Source organism: Brassica oleracea, chromosome C6, assembly GCF_000695525.1.
Source record: "Brassica oleracea var. oleracea cultivar TO1000 chromosome C6, BOL, whole genome shotgun sequence".
NCBI classification, from domain to species: domain Eukaryota; kingdom Viridiplantae; phylum Streptophyta; class Magnoliopsida; order Brassicales; family Brassicaceae; genus Brassica; species Brassica oleracea.
Window position 1 is genome coordinate 11,959,978 of NC_027753.1, and position 23,170 is coordinate 11,983,147.

Consider the following 23,170-nt stretch of genomic DNA (forward strand, 5'->3'; position numbering starts at 1 on the left):
TAAACGATATTTCCAAACAAAAGCAAAGCCACAAGAGGCAGTAAGCGCGACATGATCCACGACGGTGTACTATGAGTTGTGCACATATCAAGTTAATAATTTGCAGCCGCATCAACTTCTCATCAACTACACAAGGAAAAACCGATCAAACATCCAACACCATTTCTTCTCCGCTAGATCACAGTCGTTAAAACCAGAACACGCCCATGTCGGTAAACAATTATCTTTAATCTATTTACACATAAATACATTGCATCAGAGAATAGATTCTCGCATTACTTTTTCAACTTATATAGTATCAAATTCATACACTATTTCAAATCACAAGTTTCATAAATAAACTTATATAACCGCAAAATGTTTTATACATTATTCTCACACTATCAGTAGCTCGAACTACTATTGAGATTCATTTTTCGGTCTCAATTGGCTCGAAATATCCTTAAACTCTATTTTTGACTTTAACAAGCTCAAACTCTTAGCGAGTTCTACCACACGGTCTCAAATGACCCAAAATCTCATCGACCGTATCGAAAACAACACCGATAAACCACGTCCTTAGGCCACCACCGGCCCACGAGTTAGATTCCTGATCAGCTTCTATCTCGCAAAACATCCCGAGGACGAGCGATACAAATCGCTCCTATAGCCGAACCAAAATAAACGTTCACTCTCTACGTGAATCCAATCATTTTGCATTGACTTAGTGATTCGTTGGGACTATATATATCTCTAACACCCTTACACAAACACAAAAATATTAACACAAACTCGAGTTGACGCGGAATAAGCAACAAGACTCAGATCAAAAAATCATAAACAAAAACAAAGTCAATCACAAAATCCCATCTACCATGAGAGATCAAAATAACTCTCTATGTTTTTCCAAGAAGCGACTCCGCTGACAAGCAAGACCCATATTTGTGAAACCGCAAGCTCGATCCAATTCTCGTCTTCCGTGCGGCATCTCCAATAGACTACTTCGAACTATTTCCTTAACCCACGGACATAAACGAAATCGATCACTTAGTGATCAAACGAACATCAACGGCTTGATATAATACACCAAATAGCTGAGATCGAATTCACATTTTGATCACGACAAACAGGACAAGATCAAATGCTTAATGCAAGTTCTCTTGCACGATCTCGCTACCAAACGGCAAACGACTTCACGAACTCTCTAGAGGAAAGTTGATTCGGAGCTACGTGGTTTCAGTTGTTAAAAGACTTTTCCGTTCTCCGACCTCGTCACCTTACTCGAAGAACTGAGGGGAAAATGTTGGGCCGAGATTTGGTAAAAATCTCTTCCATTAATATTGGGCGTTGATTACTATTCTAGATTGGATCAAATATGTTAGTTGTCGACCTCCTAGAATCTCAGCCTCATTCAACGCGAGAATAGGTCAAAGCTGAAGATGAGGAGCATGTGTAACAACAAAAGAATATATAGAGAAAGTCCTATAAAAGGAAAAGAAAGTTATCTTCACAAGGATCCCACTTTTGGAGCTCACGAGGGCTCACGACCATGAATACAATTGTTCACGATCTTCCTATTTAATTAATGAGGATTATGGCTTATTGAGGGATAGAGCGTCATCCACCTGAGACAATATCATTCTTAACCGCCATCCCGATGATGTCTACGTAATGCTCACAACGTCGAATTCTCTCCCCCACAATGAACAAGACACGAGTCCTTGTTCACCGATATTGAACCCTGAGTTGCTAAAGACTTCCCGACCAAACTCAAACGACCTCTCGTCCAAGATGGTAAGAGATAAACCGACGTCTCTCTCGAGAAATGAAGAAGCCGATGTCACGCTCGAGATCAGTGAAACCGACATCTCTTTCGAGATGATGATAGCCGAACTACGTTTAGACTTGATCCCTTGACGGGTACGTAGGCAGCTCAATCCCGAGTTCAGTCACGATCCTTCCTTCTCCCGATATCTCTATGATATTCGACCTACGAATATAGTCCATTTTCGACGACTCAGACCTGATTATATCGTTGTGTTTTGAGGATATCGTTGTCCACGTTATTTCTTCCCTAGATTGAACTCCCGATCACTATCGAATTCTTAGTGTAGATTTTAGGATCTACACCAATCAAAAATGAGTATTCAAAATTTCTTCAATAATTGTTATATATTAGAATCTTTGATGGAAGTATTACAAGTGAATGAGAGTTTGTAGACTTGACTGGTTGCTCGATATTTTTCGGATGCATGGTCGATGAGAAATTCTCAATGACCTACCATGCACCACGTTTGTACCTGAGGAAAAAAGGTTCTCTTGCATGATGCATGAATTTTGGTTCCCTGATTTGGTTTACGAAACATTAAAAGTGTGCAATTACATGACTTTTTTTTTTGTTTTTTTTGACGTCAAATGGCCATTCTATTACTCAAGCTTGAGGTGGTCTGGGTAACCAGGCCGTAATAGAACAACCAATGAAAAGTAACTCCCTACGAAAGTTTCTAGCAGTCTTAGCTAAAAAATCAGATAGCTGATTGCGCACTCTTGGCACATGGTTGATTTTGAAGTCCGGAAAACAATTCTTCAACGTCTCTATCTTCTCCAGTTCTGTCGCAAAGCTTGGCCACTCCTGGGGGTCATTTAGCATTGCAATCAGCTCCTTGCAGTCTGTTCCAAAGCTCTGGCACGGCGAGTGTTGAAGCATATTCTCCATCGCCCATCGCAGCGCTTCTACCTCCGAATGCAACGCTGATTCACATCGAGTGAAATTCCGTGTTCCCATAAGTTGTATGTTCTCCCTACTATCCATCCAGACCCATCCACATCCACTAAAGCGTTCAGAGGCTTTCCAGGATCCGTCTAGTAGACAGATATTACCCAAGCTTAAGACTTGGTTTTCCTCATTATTACTGTCCTGTACTTGTGGCCGTATCATCTCATTTGCATTAAACCAGGCTTGGCATTCACTCTCTGCATATCGAACGGGTTCCAAAGGATCTCTGTTTATACCCCTGAAAAGCTTATCATTACGAGCCTTCCAAATATACCATATTATCCAGGGATAAGGATCCCTGTCTCGATCTGGTGCAATGATATTATTTTTCCTTCAGAGAAGATAGTCAATGTTTGTGTAGACGCTTGCCACTGGGAATATACCTGGACTTGTAGGAGTTGCCGATAAAGACCATACTTGCAATGCTGGAGGGCATTCAAATATTGCATGGGTTACAGATTCCTCTATTTCCCCACACCTTGGGCAAAAATTATCGCACCTCATATTACGCCTTGCTAGATTCCTCGTTACTGCTACCTGACCCGTTATCAATTGCCATACAAGATGGCACATCTTCCTTGGCGCTTGCAACTTCCAAGCAAAGGCCTGGAGTTTAGTGATACTTGGCTCCAATATTTCTTTTTCCTCTTCTTGCTTCAATAGATTTTGAGCAACCCAGTATCCAGATTTGACTGTGTATTGGCCATTCCACGTGTAGTTCCAGCAGAAAGTATCACGGCGATGAGTAGAGCTTATGGCCATACTGCGAATGAGTGGTATATCCTCAGGATGGACACAATTATCTAGTAATCCTGCATCCCATTCCCTTGATTCCTGGTTAATGATGTCACTGACTCTCATATTTAAGTGCATTACAGGCGCTACAGGTCTAGCTGGTCTAGCAGGTGTCGTTGGAATCCACGGATCCTCCCACACCCTGACGTCATAACCAGAATGAATCTTATGTCTGATCCCTAGCAGTAGAAGCTTACATGACTTCTTAAATGGCTTTTTAACAATGTGATAGATTTAGAGGAGCGATGATAAAATAAATAGTTTTAGTTCTTGTTTGTTTGTACGAATGAAAATTGGCATTTTAAATAATAGATTTAAAGTGTTTAGTGCGGATGTATATTTAATTAGGTATAATGGTTTGCTAAGAAAATATTTAGTTTACATTTTCTACTTAAAATCTGAACCAGTTTTAAAATTTTTTAAGATTATTAGAATATACACATTAATTTAGACAGATTGTATCCGCGGAAATTTTGAATCATTTATTAAAATTTTAAGATTATTAGAATATATACTCTATTTAATGATTGTATCAACAGTTTTATATTAATCTAGGCAGGTTGTATGAACCAGTTATTGAGGATTTTGGAACGAATCTATCTATCTATATTATAATAGATGAGTTTTTGCTCACTTCTCAGAACGCCACATAAGCGTTTTGAGGGTCCTACTTTTAAAAAGTGTAAAAAAATGTCAAGTCCATGGCTCGAACCCAGGTTATTAAGATATAAACACCAACATTTATTCCACTAAGCTAAATAATACTTTGTACATTGATGGTCGAACCTAATATATATTTATGAAGGTCGGAAGCTCTTGCTTCTTCGGCTTTTTCTGACGGTCGGGCCTACAAGTGCGTTATGGGTTTCATTTTTAAATGAGATTCATCACGTTATATGAAAAAAGCTCAAGTTTGCAATAATTATAGTTTTCTCATATTGTAAACTGTTGTCGTTTAACATGAGTTTGAGTTCTTTTCATCACTGTCTCAAACAAGTCTGAGTTACAGAGTTGTGCCATGTATCTGTTCGTAATCTATTTTTTCACCGGTGAACTCTTCATGTCCACATCTTAAATCGCTTGATCATAAATGTTCCCGATTTGTAGCCACTCTGTAAACCATATATATATGATTCTCATCTTTGATGAACCCAATCTGCATCTCCACAAAACTCATTGATTCCTCTTAGATTTAACCAACTTCTAGAAAATGTTTCTCTCTGCCTCTCCAATTCGTCAAACCGGCATCTCGGCGTCCGTCGCTCAACGTTCGAGTCTCTCCGTCTTGGTCGTAGTAGTCAGAGCATAGCCTCTGGCTTCTTCCGCTTCTGGGATTCCCTAAACTTCAAGAAAGAAAGAGAGTTTGTGGGAATCACGGTTCTCTTCCTTGATGAAAAGGTAAGTTAATCTTCGATCTATCACACTTATTTAACATAATTTTTTTAATTGATTTTCTTATTCTTTGTTGAATAATATTATTTGCAGATTCCGTGATTCATGGGTGTACTCCCGTCAGACGTGCTAATCATTACATGTCATCTTTGAAAGCTGGTTCCATTGTGAAAGTCGATCGTTTTGAGGTTTCTAGGTGCTCAAGCATGTACAAGATAACTGATCATTCATTCCTCATTGGTTTCATCTCACTAACCATTATTGATGAAGTCATCATGGGTGCTCCTGAGATCATCATGGGTGCTCCTGAGATCAATCTCTTGTCAAGATTAGACTGTTCGACAATCTCCAAGTGATTGCGAACACAAACCTAGAACTCCTAGGTATATTATCATATTGCATCAGAGTTTATATTATGTTTCGATATCATAACTGATATTTAAACTCACAGATGTGGTTGGGCAAATCCGTTCTGTCCAAGGCTCTGGCCTCACCAAAGAAACAACTCGAGTCGTTATCCGTCTCCTCATTGATCCGTAAGAAACAATCAACAAATAATTCCATTTATATTACTGTTTATATTGTGCTAACATCAATAATCAAAAATATTTCATACCCAAGATTTGTGGTCGTCTATTTATCTCCCTTACTTATCAATCTAATTTTACACAAATCTTTATTTTACAGTTTAAAAGAAACCACAATAACCCAAACAATCAAAACACCAAAAACTAGAATCCCAAAAAAGATGAATCATTAATGATCACCTCTCTTTTTGTCTAATCTTATAAATAAACTTCAAAACAAATATACCAAACCAATCAACTCAACTAAAACTCAACGACACATACATTGAGCCAGCTAAACAAATACAAATTACAGGGCCAGCTATTTAACAATTTACAAACTTACTTTCGCCGATGCTTACGAAAACGACAACTAAGATCAGTGAAATTACCTAAACAAAAAAACAGAGTAGGTTACAAACTTTGATAAATACAACTAACAATGATTTTTGTTTACATATTACCCATCAAATAAAATAGAAATAAACACAGTCACACCAGCAGATACAAGAGACAATCCCAACAGATACAAAAGCGACAACAACATCTCCACCTGCTCACTCCTCTTGTCTTATGAAAATAGCTTACATGCTCAATGTCAACAGACCAATGTTATTGTCTTCTTATGAGAAATATATATATTCGTTTTAAGGCTCAAATACTAATTGTCACTCATTTTATAGTTATTTCTACAAGTCTTCATTTATTTGTTTTAAAAGTCCGGTAAAAGCAACAAGTTTAAGAAAAAACATATAACCAACATAATAAGAATAAAAAAATTATTACTTAATACACACAACTTACACAACTAAACTGGAGAAAAAAAAAATCCAGAAACAAAAGATACTCTCAACATCCTTAATATAATTTATGTAATCTCAACAGTACAAATAAGAAATTAAAAAAACAAACAAACAATAAGTCTCAGTGACACAGCAAACAACACTACGAATTATATCAATTACATTACTAACACAGTTTAGTCTTTCATGAGTGGAAAACAGTGCATACACATTCATTATCACAACTCTAACCCTATAACAATAAAAAACTTGAAAAATAATGTTCAACCCAAAACGCAAAATTGACAACTACAATAACCCTAACAAATATTGAAATGAAACAAAAACTATGTCCATCGCGGAGGCAATGCCCCTGATATATATAGTTACACGGTTTAGTTTAATTATTAAGAATTTTAAAAATACGTGTTCACGTTTTGCATTGATTTAGGCAGGTTAAACTATATATAACAAATCTGCATAGATCCTAACTATTTTATAAAAGATAATATCGATATTCAGATCCGTAAAAATAATTAAAAATAATATTTTTTAATATTTTTTAAAAACAAATACTATTTTTTAATATAATACATCAATTAAATATTTATACAAGATTTATAAATATATTTATATATGTCTATAATATTGTAAGAACTAAAATATAATATTATAAGATTAATTCATGTATAAATATTAATAAATCAAATATAAATATTAATGAAATTTTAAAATTAATGTGTTTTAAAAATACGGATCCGGATATCCAGACCAAAAAATTAAGATATTCGGATCCGGATTCGGTTTGGACGGATCCAAGATTTTACTATCCGGATTCGGATCCGGGTACCCCGGATATCCTGTTATCGCCACCCCGGATATCCTATGAAACATTTTCCAATCCCCTATATATATTAATAGAGAAACGTTTAAAAAGTTATAAACTGTAGTTTGTATTAATTAAAAAAATGCCCTGCTGAGTTGTCATGTAATTAGAATGCTAATTTTGCTTACGTGGCGGCTTGAGAATCAATTGAGAATTTTATTAATCCAAAATTAAATTGATAGCGAATGTTATATTATATAGTATGTCCATTATGGACCAGTTCATTTATCAAATTGAATTCTTTCCTTTAATAAAACCTACGAAATTACCTAGTGTGATTAAGATAAATATGACAATTAATGATTTTAAATAATAAAAATTTGCTAACAATATTTATACTTTCTAGTTTAATTATTTATTATTAAATTACATAATTACATTTATCATATAATAAAAATTTAGATTTTTTTGTATAGGTTGTATTTTGAATTTTTCAAAACGAGTATAAATTACTAAAACTATTAAAAGTCTCACATAAAATTTTGTGGTCAAGGTTTAATTTGTTTTCTATAATAAAATATAATGATTATAAAATCATATGAATAAATAATTTTATTTTAATAGGTGTTTATGTTAAAATATATATATATATATATATATATTTTCATATCGTTTAAATTAAACTATATACATCATATGGAAAAACATACTTATATTTTGATATCTACGTTGAACATATATTGAAAAGTGAATATTTTAATTTTGAAACTTCGTTGTTTTTTAAAATAATTATAAATTATTAAAACCACTAAACATTCCACATTAAAAAAAATCGTTGGTGTAAAGTTTTGTTACACAAATATGCAAATAATCATAAAATCTTATGAGTAGAAACCTCATTTAATAAATATCCATATTAAAAGTATACTATATATCTATGTTAATATCATTTAAATTTAATTACATATCATATACGATAGATAAAATTTATTGTTTTAATTTATTTATCTAAAATGATTGCGAATAAATAGGAGCGATCGTTTGATTTATATGCGCACGCAAATTTATTACATAATATTAACTGATTTATTAGTTATTTAATATATAATTATTATTTTATTATTTCATAATATGCAGAAAAAAATAAAATAAATATAAAATATAAAATATTTATTATGCTCAAGGCGCAGATCTTAATCTAAGTATGTATCTCTTTAATAATTTTATTCTTAAATATTTTCTAAATTTCAAGCCAAAACAAAATAATGAAACGAGAATAAACTCAAAAATCAATATTTATATCGAGCAATAACCAAAATAAAAAAAGCAACACAAAAAATGAGAAAAATATTAAAGATATTTAGGATTGGTACGTAACGTAAACTTCTCATAACCATAATTAACTTTTAAATTGCTAAATCATGATATAAAACCGAGCTCTCATATTTTCATTGTAATCAAATAGTAGGCCTGAGATTATTCGGCCTAAACGTTAGGTTCTTATGCGATAAATGATTTTTTGACCCAAAGTATTTTTAAAATGGGATCAGCTCATCGGTAAACAAATTATATAATTAACATTAAGCGATAAATGATTTTTTGACCCAAAGTATTTTTAAAATGGGATCAGCTCATCAGTAAACAAATTATATAAAAAAATTTAAAAAACTTATTTAAGGGCCAAAAATATTTATTCGATCAAGAATATAAATTTTATTTTTTATTACAATATTTCTTAAATAATTTTCATATAAATTCGTCCTGCGCAAGGCGCTAGTCTTATCATAGTTTTCTTTGTATTTTTGAAACATTGTTAGACTAAAATTTCAATATATTGATTGCTGAAAGTTATAAATTAAATGTATATATAATTATAAAAACATAATAACTTTAATAAACAAGCACTATATAAAATAATCACGAAATATAACATTATACAAAAATAATAAATGTTACAAAAACATAGCATTATCTGAAAACTATACGAATTATTGTGTATATATAAAAAAATATATAGTTAACAAACATATACCAATTAAAAACTATAAAATAAGAACTATAAATATTTATTATATACTTATTATAAGAACTTATAATGTTTGAATAATGTGAAGCATATAAAAATATTTAAATTTTATATACTAAAAATATTTATGCACATAAATTAAATATATTGTGGTTGGTAAATTTCGGTTAGGTAAGTGTTAATCAAAATCAATACATTCGGATGACCAAAATTTTAGTAACCAAATTATAATAAATGTATTTATAATGCTCCAATTGTTACATGTCTTGTTGGACCTTTTAAAATTTGAATGACAAACCTCTTATCAGTAGGTAAAATAGGATTCTAGATTAATAGTAAAACTAGATTTTGATCCACGCTTGGAAAGCGCGATTTATTTCTTTTTAAAAAATTATTTATAAGAAACAAAAAATTAGCAATTATAAAATTATGTGTTTAAAGTTTGTAACATAATATACATTTATCGTTCAGTTGACCTGACCCGGATCTACGGTAGAATTGATGAATCTAGTGATTCTTATATAAACAACCAATATTTAAAAACTTGATAAATCTTAGTAAAAAATAGAAAACTCGCTATTAACCTATCACCTAGCAATGATTGACCCGTGTAAAACTAAGATATATCCAATGATATATAAAAAATATTTAATTGAAAAAAATATTTATTTTTTTATATTTAAAAAATACTATGTCATTAAAAATAAAAAAGACCAAAATATATTGAAAGGTTTTCATTATTGATAGTTTATTATAATTTTAGATTTAAAATTTATTTTTTATCATCATTATTATTTACTTATTATTTTTAGCCAATGTTCTAATTTGGTAGAAACCATGAGGTAGGATGAAAATGTTTGGTATGAATACGTTAGATAGGTTTATTTATAATAATAGTTAGGTTACAATATTTTTTTCAAAATTTTATATTCAGAAAATATTATTTATATATAATTTATATATTTAATAATAAACATAAATTTAAAAAACATAGTTTTTATATTTATTTGATTTTAATATGTAACCAAAAATTTAAGAAGTTTAATTATAAAAAAAATTACTTTATGTAATTTCCTTTTATTTTATTTTTGTACATAAATTTTTGTTTCAAAATTTAATATTTGAGAAATGTTTCTATCAATGGAAATGATGGCACCCATAACCAATATATTTTTTTGTTTATTGGGATAAATCAATAACGTTTTGGTCATGAGATTCACGAGACACAGTTTAGAAAAGATGATATGTTACTATAATGTATTTATAAAAAATTAATATAATGGAGTTATGTATGTATAAAATTTGGTATACCAAAAAATATCATATAGATGGTAAAAGTAATGTATGTATCTTTAGAGAGCATTAACTTTCATTAGTATGGTTAGAAAAATATTAGAAAATATTATGTAGGACTAAAAAATTAATTGGTTAATAATAGGTGCAACAACCTTTTAATGTAGATTTTTTGGATTTATTCTCTTTTAATAGTATAAATTTAACTGAGTTTAGTTACCTTTGGATGATTGGATACTAGTTTAAATTTTGGTTCTAATTAGTTATTCCCCAATATCTAAAATATCTTCGATCACATTCTATTTTTCACTCTATAACAAAATGAAAGATAAATTTACTCCATAATGAATGATTTTTTTTTTTTGTTGAATATGCTATTTTCTCTAAAATAGAGTTGCTTTGGAATAGAATTTAGTTCCATTATAGTTATTTTATTTTGAAAAAAAAAGAAATAGAATGATCCATTGGAAATACTCTTAAATAGATATTTCATACACTATCTCAAATTTCATTTAACTATGAAGAAACGAACTATTTCACAGTTATTAAATCATATGCGTGTGATAACACTGTTTCAGCTCGGATGTTGAAAAGTGAAAACAATAAATTCCAGACTGAGATGTTTCATGTTGACTTTATCCCATATATATCTTAATACTCTTCCACATTATTCATATGTTTTTGTATATAAAAAAAGTAAATGAAATCAGATGGGAAATAGTACTTCAAACCTGTAATAAAAAAAACAAAAAATATACTGATAACAAATTCAATTAGGTTGGTTATATACTTATATGTCATTTACATAATTACATTATTCATTCATATGCGTCACTAAAATACTTAACAATACTGCAAGTTGCATCCCTTTTATTTTTTTCTGACTATTGACCATGTCTTCTTGAGAGCTTTACTCGACCATTGATTTCAAAATGAGAAAGTGATATTTAAAGTTTTCTTTTTTTATTAGATTTTATAACCAATTTTTTTAATATCATGGCCCTGTCTTAACTTTAAATTCCGAGGCTGAAAAGTTTTGATTTCTTAAAATACTCAGAATTTATAGATCGTAAACATAAAATAACTTGAAATTATGAGAATTTAACATTGGAACAAAAATCTAATGATTGCTTTTACTGTACTTAATTAAGCATTCAGCTCTGATTCATTAATGCAAATCAGATTAACTAAAGGAGACAAAAAGTTTTAAAACTCTTCATATGGTAAAAGAAAAGTTTACTGCATGCTACTTGGTGCGAGGAAAAAAAAATCATCTTGCAGTTATTAAAAAAAATGGCCGAAACATTTGACTTTGCTTCAAGCATCTGATTCGGTCGTCTCATTACGCGCATAGAAGAAGCCTTAGAAAGCCCAATATTAATTGTAGGAGGGCCCATAGCGTAATTAAAATTTCAACAAAATTGTACAAAAACATTGTAGATAGTTTTGCCGCCACCCGCCAAAACTGATATTTGCCGGTTGCCACACACACAAGAAAAAGTAGATAAACGGTAGAGATTCAAGCCCTAGATGGCACGTGATAGTATCTTCCTCGGCACGTGCATCTGTAGATGACGCTGCATGATTCGGCGGAGCACTGAAAGCTAATCATCACGCGTTTACACGGCGAGCATGCGCCACATGCGTAGGAACAATCGGGTAAACTCGATCCCGTAGGATACATTTCCATCTCTACCCCTCTTTTTTCCTTTATTTCCTTTTCCGCCATAAAATAATTACAATGATAAGTTCAGAAGTCGTATAATTAAGAGGTCAAAGTGTTGAACACACACAAAAAAAAGGACAAAGTATATATCTGAAATATTATACTGAAATTATTAAATCACACATTTAATATCAAAGACTTGTCAAAACAGGCAAACAAAAACCAAAAGGAACCGTTGAGAAAAGGCTGAATATAATTAAAATTTAGATAAATAAGTTTAAGTTTTAGAGGTCTAGAATTTAAAGAAGCGTCTAAGTTCGTTCAAATTTTTATTTTTTTGTTAAAGGGTTTAAGTTCGTTCAAATTAATGAAAACACACAATTTTGAATTTAAATTGACGTTTTAGAATTTATAGTCTGTATAAATTTGCTGGTTATGACTTTAAATTTTTGGGTTTAGGGTTTAGTTTTAGATAACTTGGTTCATTTTTAAAAGGTATGACATATTTTGTTAAACAATCCAAAATTACATTTGGTTTTTATCATAACACATATATTTCAAGTAATGATATATCTGTTCAAAAAAAAAGTAATGATATATTATTAGAAAAAAAGTTTGAGAGTAGTCAAAAAAAAATTTGAGAGTAGTGCACCGTGCGAGACCTGACCTACCTTGTGGTGCGTTTGAGTTCGTCCCATCTCGGAGTTTTTATTCTCTCCGCCATTGACCGCAGTTTCTAAAAAGGCATAAAATGAAGTGTTAATTATATTATATGAGCTCTGACCCCCAAAAAGGTTACTTTATTGTAGGAACAAATTATTAACAAATAGATATATATAAAAAAAGAAAAGAAAAGGGTGAGATATTGATGTGACGGACTTAGTGGCGGCGTGCGAATGCAGTTAACGACCAAAGAACACGCGGCGAAGACTAGGACGAGGGCAAACACTAACGCGCGGAGAAACTTCTTCATGTTTTATTTTATTTTTGTCTCAACAAGATTAAACCTGGATAAAACAGATGTTTTAAAGAGAATCTTCTAAAGATGAAAACAGGTTGTGTGATGAAGGATGAATAATCTAAGTGCAAGTGATATATATGTATTTATATAGTTGGTGAAAAGATGAGAAAAATTGGTATGTGTTACAACAATAAATGAAAAAAGACGTACGTGCACCTGAGGTCACATGATTCTCGTCGATTTTATGATATTTTTCTACACTTTAAAAAAAAAATTATTCGTGTAGTAATGTCGACGAATCTGTTCGCTATCATTTACATTCAATTTGCTCGTTTGAATCAAAGAACGTTGAAATGTAGCAACAAGTCCTGAGATATGGTTCTTGTGCACTTGTTTCATTTTACGTTTCGAATTATCTATTTAACTTCACGGATATAACATGTATTTCGTTAACTAAATCATAGTTTACTTATCGTTGAAAATGTTACTAAAAGATTAGGTCATCATAGTTTAGTACAAGTATATATCATATATATGCACAAAAGTGGCCGTATCAATAAAGACAAGGCGATTTTAAGATATTCAAAGACAAAGGTCAAAAAGACCGCTAGGTTTCTCGCGACACCAATAGCAATTTTCAGATCTTCAACCTTCTGACGGCGCATTCTCTCTCCACCATCTCCTACGGCGTTCTCTTCATCACAGGGAAAACTTACAGACACTCACTGTGATTCATGTTTCCATCCTGCACACAACAACCAGTCCATTTGGAGTCTCCAGCACGGAACGATCACTCCGATTGATTATTTCCGGTGAAATATCGATCTCCCTATTCCATACGTTCATGACGTATTGAGTACCGTTCAAACATACCGTTCAAAGTCCAGTTCTCTTTGATACCTTTGTTTCACTCAGTTCGTTGGATTGCAAGTTTCGCTTCAGAGAACAACGATCGGATATCTTTGTATCTTGATCGCTTTGGTTGTTCCCATTGATATCGATAGGATCGTTGTCCTTCTCGATCTGAATCACATTGCTAAGAGTGGGACGTCATTCTCTCTTACGTTTAGGGGTCTTTGTTTTCCTTAAAAAAACAGAGCATTGTCTTCACGGTTTGGCTTCTATGCGCGATCTATTACCTTCGTATGGGGTCATTGTATCGAGCTAAGTCCACTCATATGGTGGATCTTAAGGGTAAAGGTATCCTCTATGAGGATGATGACGAGCCGATTAAACTTTCTGATCAGGATGACTCAGAAGTTATTAATGAATATCGTATGTCCCTGATCAGAAAGGTTCTCAATTCTAAAAACCAAAATGTTGAGAAGCTAGTGCAGACTATGCCTACATAGTGGGGATTGCAGCATCGCATCACAACAAATGACTTGGGTAATGGCAAGTTCTTATTCAACTTCACAACTGAAGAAGACCTTATGTTGGTTCTTCAAAAGGGCCCTTTCCATTACAATTACTGCATGTTTGTATTGGTGAGATGGGAACCGATTGTCCACGATGATTACCCTTGGGTCGTTCCCTATTGGGTGCAACTGATTGGAATGCCTCTGCACTTGTGGACGGTTAAGAACATGATGAATATTGGAAGCAGAATTGGGCATGTGGATGAAGACACGATTGATCTCATAGATGGTCACATGCGCATCGACGTTGACTCAAGACGCCCACTAAAGTTTAAAAGGAAAGTTGAATCTTCTGAGAGAGAAGAGGTAACCATTGAGATCAAGTATGACATGCTATTCAAACACTGCACCACTTGTGGTTTAATGTCTCACGAGAAAGGATATTGTCCTACTCTAGATACTAATCGACCTCAATCTCTTACGGAGCGAGGGGATGTTTTTGCTCGAGTTCAGTTGCCTCTGGAGCAGTTTGGTCGTCAGCCATTGCTGAGGGACTACCGCAATAGGGAATTAGAAGCTAATCGACAGCCTTTACTGAGGGATAATAGGAGTACAGATGCAGACACTTGGTTGCCTACTGATCAAGGAAGGCAGGATTACAACGCTAGACATTTTGTTGTGGACACTTATCAGTCTCGTTCGAGAGGACCTATCCATCGTAATGACTCTCATTCTGATAGGATTATAGGTAGACGGGATGAGAAGCACAACAACAATCGGTATGGAAGCTCTCGATATGGTACATGGACTTATGATCGTAAGGAACATCTCAGTTGGCGCGAGAAATCGCACAACAAGTCAAGAGAGAATGATATGGGTACTGATCAAGTCCGGAATGGAACTTCAACTTCAAGGGAGGCTGTTCTTTATGACCATACATCGAACAAGAACTATACCCCAAAGACTGATGAGGTAGCTCCCCAGAGTGGAGGGCCAAGTGGGTATAAAAGGTTGGCCAGTGCCATTGTTACCCCGTCTCGGCAACCACCTTCTAAAGAGGATAACATCACAATTAGGGACAAGAGTGTGGCTCTTTCACTCACGTTCTCTCCGCAGGTTCCAGACAATAAAGTGGGGAATGATCAAATCATTGGACCCCTCAATGACATGGAGATAATGGACCCAAATGCGGATGCTATGATGGACTATGATGTTCAAGATAATGATTTGTTGGGGGAAGATTTCATGGACGTGGAACTGCAAAAGGATGAAGTAAAAGGACGTCCCTCTACAAGTGCAACCGTCACACACAAAAGCTTAAAGGGATCGAGAAGTGGTGCAAAATTTAATGTCCCTTTGCGCATTCAAAGCAAAAAGATGGGTTTCCTTCGTCGAGGATCCCCATGCAGTCGATCGGTCAGGCCTTCTGGACGCTCTAATGTAGTATAGAAGGAGAAGCAAAGGCGCCATGAGTCTAAGAGATCAAGAGGAAAATCAATCAAGGATGATGGTTTGATGGGTTCCAAAAACCCATCAAAATATTATCCATGAAGACAATCAGTTGGAACTGTCGAGGGATTGAGAACGACCTCACAGTTTGACGCCTCACGGAGATGTATCAGAAGCATCGCCCAGGACTTGTGTTCCTTTCTAAGACGAAGAACAGAAGACTGTTGTTACAAAACATTCATGCAGACTTAGGATTTGATCGTTTATTTACGGTTGAGCCACTTGGACTCAGCGGAGGTTTAACTTTGTTTTTTATGGATGAATTTCAAGTTAATGTTTTATTTTCGAATAACAAAATGATTGACATTGAGGTAGTCATTGATGGAATAAAAGTCTTTATGCCGTTTGTTTATGAAGACCCTAAAGTAGAACGAAGAGAACAGGTTTGGGAACGTCTTACGCGTTTCTCTACAATAAGAAATGGACTCTGGTTCATGATAGGGGATTTTAATGAGATAACTGATCATAATGAGAAAATAGGAGGAAGGCAACGCCCCGATAGCTCGTTCTTACATTCTAGGCAGATGCTAAGCGATTGTCGTATGCTGGAATTTCCTTTTACTGGAGATATGTTATCATGGGTGGGTAAGAGAGCACGATGAGCCACTGTTAGATGCCGCCTTGATAGAGTTGTTGGAAATGAGGACTGGCATGACAAATTTCCACATTCGGCTGTTAAATATATGAGGTTATAGGGATCAGATCATCGTCCGGTCCTCACAAATATTCTCACAAAATCAATAACGAAGTCGAAGAAGTTCAAATTTGACAAGACATGGCTGGATAATGAGGAGCTAAGGCAAGTAATTCTTGATGGATGGAAATCCCCAGATCTCCCTCCAGATGCAAGTATTATGGAGCATATTTCGAGCTGCCGTAAAGCGTTGGGTGAGTGGAGGAGACATCACAATTTGAACTCAGCAAAGCAAGTAGAGGAACTAAAGGAGAAGATAGAGTGCATGTACTCGAATGATGATGCTACAAGCGAGGTAATAGCTGAAGCTTAGAAGGAACTATCTGATGCTCTTAAAGCAGAAGAGATTTTCTGGAAACAAAAAAGCAGGGTGTTCTTGTTAAGAAAAGGCGACAGAAACACAATAATTTTCCATGCATTGATAAAGCAAAGGGGAGCGAGAAATAAGATCACCCAGCTTTTAGATGTAAATGGGAATATTGTAGAGGATGAGGAAGGACTAGTATCCATTGCTACTAGTTATTTTAGGCAAATATTTGAGACCTCTAATCCAGAGGATATAGAAGAAGCACTTTCAGAGGTATCCACAACTATTACTGGATCAATTAATGCTGATCTTACAGCTCCAGTCACTGAATGAGAAGTCAAATTGGCCTTATTTGCTGTGCACCGGGAGAAGGTTCCTGGTCCAGATGGGATGACAACTCTTTTTTATAAAATTTTTTGGGATATTCTAAAGGATGATTAACTCATATGGTTAATAATTTCCTTTTACATGGAGAGATGGCGAATGGTTTGAATGACACAAACATCTGTCTTATCCCAAAAACGACTAGGCCTAGATGAATCGATTCTGGCCCATTAGCTTATGCAACATCAGTTATAAGATAATCTCTAAGGTCTTATGCCAGGGATTAAAGAAAGTTCTACCTGACAGAATTTAAGAAACCCAGTCAGCCCTTGTTGCTGGAAGACAGATTTCAGTTAATATTATGATTAAGAACTAAACCAAACGGGAGAAATAAAAGGATGTCCATTAAGACATATATGAGTAAAGCGTACGATAGAATGGAGTGGTCATCCATTGAAGCAGTTATGCGCAAGATGAGATTCTCTGAAATCTGGATCACCTAGATAATGAGGTGCATTACTTCGGTAAAATACAAGGTGCTCATGAATGGGCAACCAAGGGGAAATATAGTCTCGGGAAGAGGTTTACGTTAAGGAGATCCTTTGTCTCCTTTTATCTTTATTCTATGCATATAAGTGCTCGTTAGCCTTCTTAATCATGCAGAGAACCAAGAGAAGATAACGAGGATGCGTGTCACACGCGCGTGTCCTTCGGTATCTCAATTTCTCTTTGCTAATGATAGCTTTTTCTTCTGTAAGGCAAAGCCCCGTGAATTTGAAGTGATGAAACTAGTCAGAAAATACGGTAAAGGATCGTGCCAATGTATCAACCTTGAGAAATCCTCTTTACTCTTTGGTAAAAGGATTAACGCAACTGCAAAACAAGAGATTAAAGACACACTTGGAATCTAGAATGAAGGAGGGATGGGAACGTACTTAGGTATCCCAGAAGATATTAGCGGATCCAAATGAAAACTTTTTGCCTTTCTCAAAGACAAGTTAATGCATAGAGTGAATGGATGGACAGGGAGATGGATTTCGAAAGGAGGAAATGAAGTGTTAATTAAATCCATCTTGCTAGCTCTCCCGACATATGTTATGTCTACCTTTTTGCTCCCACTAGAGATATGTGAGAATCGTGCTAATGCCATTGCACAATTCTGGTGGAGCTCAAATCCCCCAAAAAGAGGAATTCACTGGGCAAAATGGAAAAAGCTCTGTCTACCAAGAGAGGAGGGTGGAATTGGTTTTCGTATGATTCATGAGTTCAACCTGGCACTATTTGCAAAGCAAATATGAAGGCTAGTTCAATGCCCATATTCACTAGTCGCCGAGTTCTGAAAGGGAGATATTTTAGACTGAGTACGCCTTTAGGGGTAGACTCTTTGAGCAGCCCATCATACGTGTGGACGAGCATTTCAGGGGCACGAAAGCTACTGTTATTGGGAATCAGACAGAAGATACATTCTGGATATGAGGTTAAGGTGTGGGAGGATTTGTGGATTCATATACCACCTGCTAGGCTGGCTATCCCTTTAGCTCCAGTGTTGCACCCAAAAATGAGAGTTAGTGACCTTATTAATCTGATATCAAAGGAGTGGAACGTTGGTTTACTGGAGGATTATGTTAGCCCTGATGGCATACCTTTCATAAGGAGTTTAGCCTTAAGCTCAACTCATCGTCGTGATACATTCTGCTGGAACTAGACTAGGAACGGCAGTACACTGTTAACTCTGGATATTGGATAGCTCAGAATTTATTAAAGACTGAAGAAGAAAAGGAGGTGCTGGAGCCAACTATCACTAAGCTTCAAGCTTTTGTTTGGAAGATAAAAGTGCCAACAAAGATATGTCATCTTATATGGCAACTGATTACATGTCATGTGGCAGTAACAAAAAACTTAGCTCGGCGTAATATGAGGTGCGATAACTATTGCCCAAGATGTAGAGAACCAGAAGAATCTGTCACTCATGCCATATTCGAATGCCCCCCCCCAGGTTTACAAGTGTGGTCCTTATCGGTGAGTCCAACAAGTCCATATATCTTTCTAGTGCCGAGTATTTATCTCTTCTGGAGAAAGAATAGCATTGTTGAACCAGAACTAGACATGGATCTTTATCCCTAGATAATCTGGTATATTTAGAAGGCCATGAATGACAAACTTTTCAGGGGGATAGACAGAGATCTATTGGATTTAGTTTATTATGCGGAGAGTGAATGCCAAGCCTGGTTTAATGCAAACAAGATGGTGCTGCCACCAACGCTGCAAGCATACGGCACTTCGGAATCTTATGTCATAAGCTTGGGTAATATTTGCGTGATAGATGGGTCATAGACTTCCACATCACAGTTCAGTGGGAGTGGATGGGTGTGGATGAATAGCTTTGGACAGATTCAACTTATGGGGACACATAACTGCATTCGACGCGAATCAGCGTTACACTCAGAAGTAGAAGTGCTGCGATGGGCGATGGAGAGCATGCTTCGACATTCGTCATGGCATAGCTTTGGGACAGATTGTAAGGAGCTGATCGCCATGATCAAGGAACCTCATACTTGGCCAAGCTTTGCAACAGAATTAGAGAGGATAGAGACTCTGTAGATATGCTTCTCGGACTTCAAGATCACTCATGTTCCACGAGCAAATAATCATATTTCAGACTTTTTAGCTAAGACTGCTAGATCCTTTCATAGATCACTTTGTTTTATTGGTTGTTCTATTCCGGTCTGGTTACCTAGACCACCTCAAGTTTGAGTAATATAATGGTCTTTCGTTGTAAAAATAATAATAATAATAATAATAATAAAGACAATGAAGCGTCTATAGTTATTTTCACTTAAATTTTGTTAAAGGACTTGTTATCAAATATTGTTAACTAAACAAAGTCTAGAGATTATCTCCTCATATATCTTAACTGAGAAGTCATTTAATTGATTTATGATGATGTGTCGCTCATAGAAGAGCTCTCCAATTAATTGTTATAATTTGATTGGTTGATGGTTTTTCATTTTTCATTTATTTAATTAAAGTTTTTAAAATGAAACTATTCATATAATTACCTAATCTAATTTATGTTTCCAAACATACAATTAAGCATCTTAAATATAGATGAATTAACATAATTTGTTTATAGAAATAATTAAATATCTAGATTACATTATATAAATTGATAAGATACATATAAATACATATGATACTATAGAGACAATTATAAAAACGATTTTTATTACGTTTATATTAGTAGTGAATAAAACAAATCATATATTTTACAAAAATAATTAATCTAAACTTAATAATATTAATTAAATTCACTCATTCACTATATATAGTATAAAAATGTGTCAAATGAATGCAAAACAGTCAAATATATAATTATAAAAAATTCCAGTCATTTACCAATGACAATGTGATATCATATATGCGTTATCACTTTTAGAAATGATTAAAATATTTTTTTATTTTAAAACATAAAAATTATATGGTAAGTTATATAAACTTATATTAATCAAAAAAATGTTTATTTAATTCATCTATTAATATAAACAGATGAATTAACATTATTCTATTGTAAGTCATTTAAAATTATATTATTTGGTAGTTCATTTAATTTACTATATGGTAAGTCATTTAATTATATTAATCAAAGTATTTTTCACAGGATTTTTCTAGAGTTAATACTCTATTAATATAATCCATATAGCTTGGATTATAATAAAATTAGCATGCTTATTTGTAATAGGAAAAAAAACAGAAATAAATAAAAGAACAAAAGGAAAGAATAATAAAAATATGTTTGTTGTGTTCTTGGTATTTTTATATTCTTATGTATTTAATTTTTATTTGTTTGTCGAGGTACATGTACTTTTTGTGTTATTATAAATGTGAACTAATTAGTTTTATGTGTTTTTAAAATGTTAAGGTAAATTTAGTAAGGAAGTTCAATAAAAATGACTATCTTTACAATTGTTAAAGTCAAAGATGAAAAATATAATATAAATTGAAAGTAAGAAAAAATTATTTAAAAATTAATGAGATGTATTTTTGTACTCTATAATAAACTTTTAAAATGCACGATAATAAAATTTTAACAAAATTTATACAAACATTTTATTTCATATACGATAAAAACAGTTTACTTCATATAATATTGGGTCTCACATTAATATTAAATATATATGCCTAAAATAACGACATTTGGTTATTTAAAAATTGAAATATTATTTTTTCTTATTTATTTAATCAGATTTAATTAATATAGGTATGTTTTAATTTAATTTAAAATAAATTAAAACAATAATTTTAAAAGATATGTCAACTATGATTAGTTTTAATTAAAAACATTTGGTTGAATGAGTTAGTGTTTGGAACAAATTATGAGAAATTTTTTTTTGCTTAACCCATTTGAGTTTTATGTTAAACACTAAAATAAAAAAATAAGTGAGAAAGTATGATTTGTAATAAATTATGAGAAAAATTGCTTAAACTACCATTTTCCTAATACATGTTTTAATGTTTACCTTAACCATATTTATCCTTAGTTTTAAAGAGATAAATCCTACTATATATTAATTGAAAAACCACTTAATTGACTTTTGATTATGTGTCTTGATAGGTTAGGTTTTAAAATATAGTTATATTTTGATTGGTTGTTAACATTTATTAGTTATTATTTTAATCAGATCTAAAAATAAAAGGTAACTCTAGAACTAATTAATACAAATTACCAAATAACACAAATGATATTACAAATAATGATTTATTGTAACTAATTGTAGAATTAGAGAAAGAATATATATGTTTTGTCAATTTCTTTATTTTTATCAATTAGTTATATATAATTAAATAAAAAATAATTTAGCATTTTTTATAAATTTAATGGTTATATATTATTATATAAAATAATAATATTTTTAGGTAAGGAATTATTGTAACTTGTATGTTTTTAAAGCCCACACAAAACCGTTTACAAAAGATCTTTCATGATAAAAGGAATTATTGGTCGTATTGGAGTTACACAAAAATAATACACTGTTTTTTTTTCTCTTGAGAGCTAGAGTATTTCGGTTTTTCATGTGTTAAACTAAAATATAAAGTAATTCTACAACCAATTATCTGAATTAATTATAATATTCTTTTCAGTAAGTGAAAGATTTTTAATGATTAAGGTTTATGTTTTTGAACTATTTTAAATCTCACATATCTTCTAAAAATATATACTGAAATTTTTTATTATCCAAATATTTGAAATTAAAAATTAAATTTTAAATTTCTAATTACTATTCAGAAATTATAACAGTGTAAAGATAATATATATTTTTTATATAATATAATTACCCGTAAAATTGCGGGCAAACACCTAGTTATAGTTAAGTGGTAGATATAATCCAAAAAAAATTAATTAATATCATATGGTTTTAAAGGTAGAAAGATTGCAGGCTCCGGTTCGAAACTTCTCGAAAATCCAAAAAAAACTTGTTGATTATCTCCTAAATATTCAGATTTAGTTACTGCGTAGGGTGGTTTTCAGAATCATATTATAAACCATGTAAATATAAAGCCCCAATCGTTCACGGCTAATGGGCCACCACCTACACTCGCTCTCTCAGTCTGTGGGTCCCATTATGTTTCAACGATTGGTGCGTTAATTTTTTTTCAAGGCTCGAAATCATTTTTTAATGACCATGTAATCACCACATGACATTTCTCCGTGTTTCGACTTCACTCACTCGCACAGTATACTTTCACTACTCCAGTCCAAGAACGTTTAACCATGGAGTTATAAACAGATGTGTGACGGAAAATGTAAGTCAACTTTGATGATATAGCACTACAAGAAAATAGCAAGGATACTGAGGGAAAAAATCGTCGTAATAACGTTATTCCGACGACATACCGACGAAACAAGTCCTCGGAAAT

The 23,170-nt window shown here is 33.0% G+C and overlaps 2 protein-coding genes across 3 annotated transcripts; one reads left to right on the plus strand and one right to left on the minus strand.

Moving 5' to 3' along the window:
- Nucleotides 1–11,599: 11,599 nt before the first annotated feature.
- On the minus strand, nucleotides 11,600–13,164 carry LOC106299076 (protein EPIDERMAL PATTERNING FACTOR 2). 2 transcript variants are annotated; one of them, XM_013735209.1, is made up of 3 exons: nucleotides 12,981–13,164; nucleotides 12,773–12,837; nucleotides 11,600–12,152 (listed from the first exon to the last, which is right to left on the minus strand). In XM_013735209.1, exons 1-3 carry the CDS (start codon nucleotides 13,072–13,074, stop codon nucleotides 11,955–11,957), a joined length of 357 nt encoding a protein of 118 aa, XP_013590663.1. In that variant the 5' UTR covers nucleotides 13,075–13,164; the 3' UTR covers nucleotides 11,600–11,954. The 2 variants fall into 2 exon arrangements, with proteins under 2 accessions (XP_013590663.1, XP_013590662.1); XM_013735208.1 differs by having other exon boundaries at nucleotides 12,764–12,837.
- Nucleotides 13,165–14,207: 1,043 nt separating this feature from the next.
- LOC106297494 lies at nucleotides 14,208–18,165 on the plus strand. Its single transcript, XM_013733723.1, has 5 exons — nucleotides 14,208–14,357; nucleotides 14,427–15,714; nucleotides 16,371–16,510; nucleotides 16,625–16,918; nucleotides 18,013–18,165. Exons 1-5 carry the CDS (start codon nucleotides 14,208–14,210, stop codon nucleotides 18,163–18,165), a joined length of 2,025 nt encoding a protein of 674 aa, XP_013589177.1.
- The last annotated feature ends 5,005 nt before the right edge of the window (nucleotides 18,166–23,170 follow it).

Bases quoted from the DNA above. Each gene is read 5' to 3' on its own strand.
- LOC106299076 (XM_013735208.1), bottom strand. From the start codon at position 13,074: ATGAAGAAGTTTCTCCGCGCGTTAGTGTTTGCCCTCGTCCTAGTCTTC. The intron at 12,838-12,980 runs GTCCGTCACATC...ATGCCTTTTTAG, and splicing joins CATTCGCACGCCGCCACTAA to AAACTGCGGTCAATGGCGGA. The intron at 12,153-12,763 runs GTCTCGCACGGT...ATGGCGGAAAAG, and splicing joins CGCACCACAAGGTAGGTCAG to GAAATAAAGGAAAAAAGAGG.
- LOC106297494 (XM_013733723.1), top strand. From the start codon at position 14,208: ATGGGGTCATTGTATCGAGCTAAGTCCACTCATATGGTGGATCTTAAG. The intron at 16,511-16,624 runs GTGGGTAAGAGA...ATGAGGTTATAG, and splicing joins CTGGAGATATGTTATCATGG to GGATCAGATCATCGTCCGGT. The intron at 16,919-18,012 runs GTAATAGCTGAA...TTCTTCTGTAAG, and splicing joins ATGATGATGCTACAAGCGAG to GCAAAGCCCCGTGAATTTGA.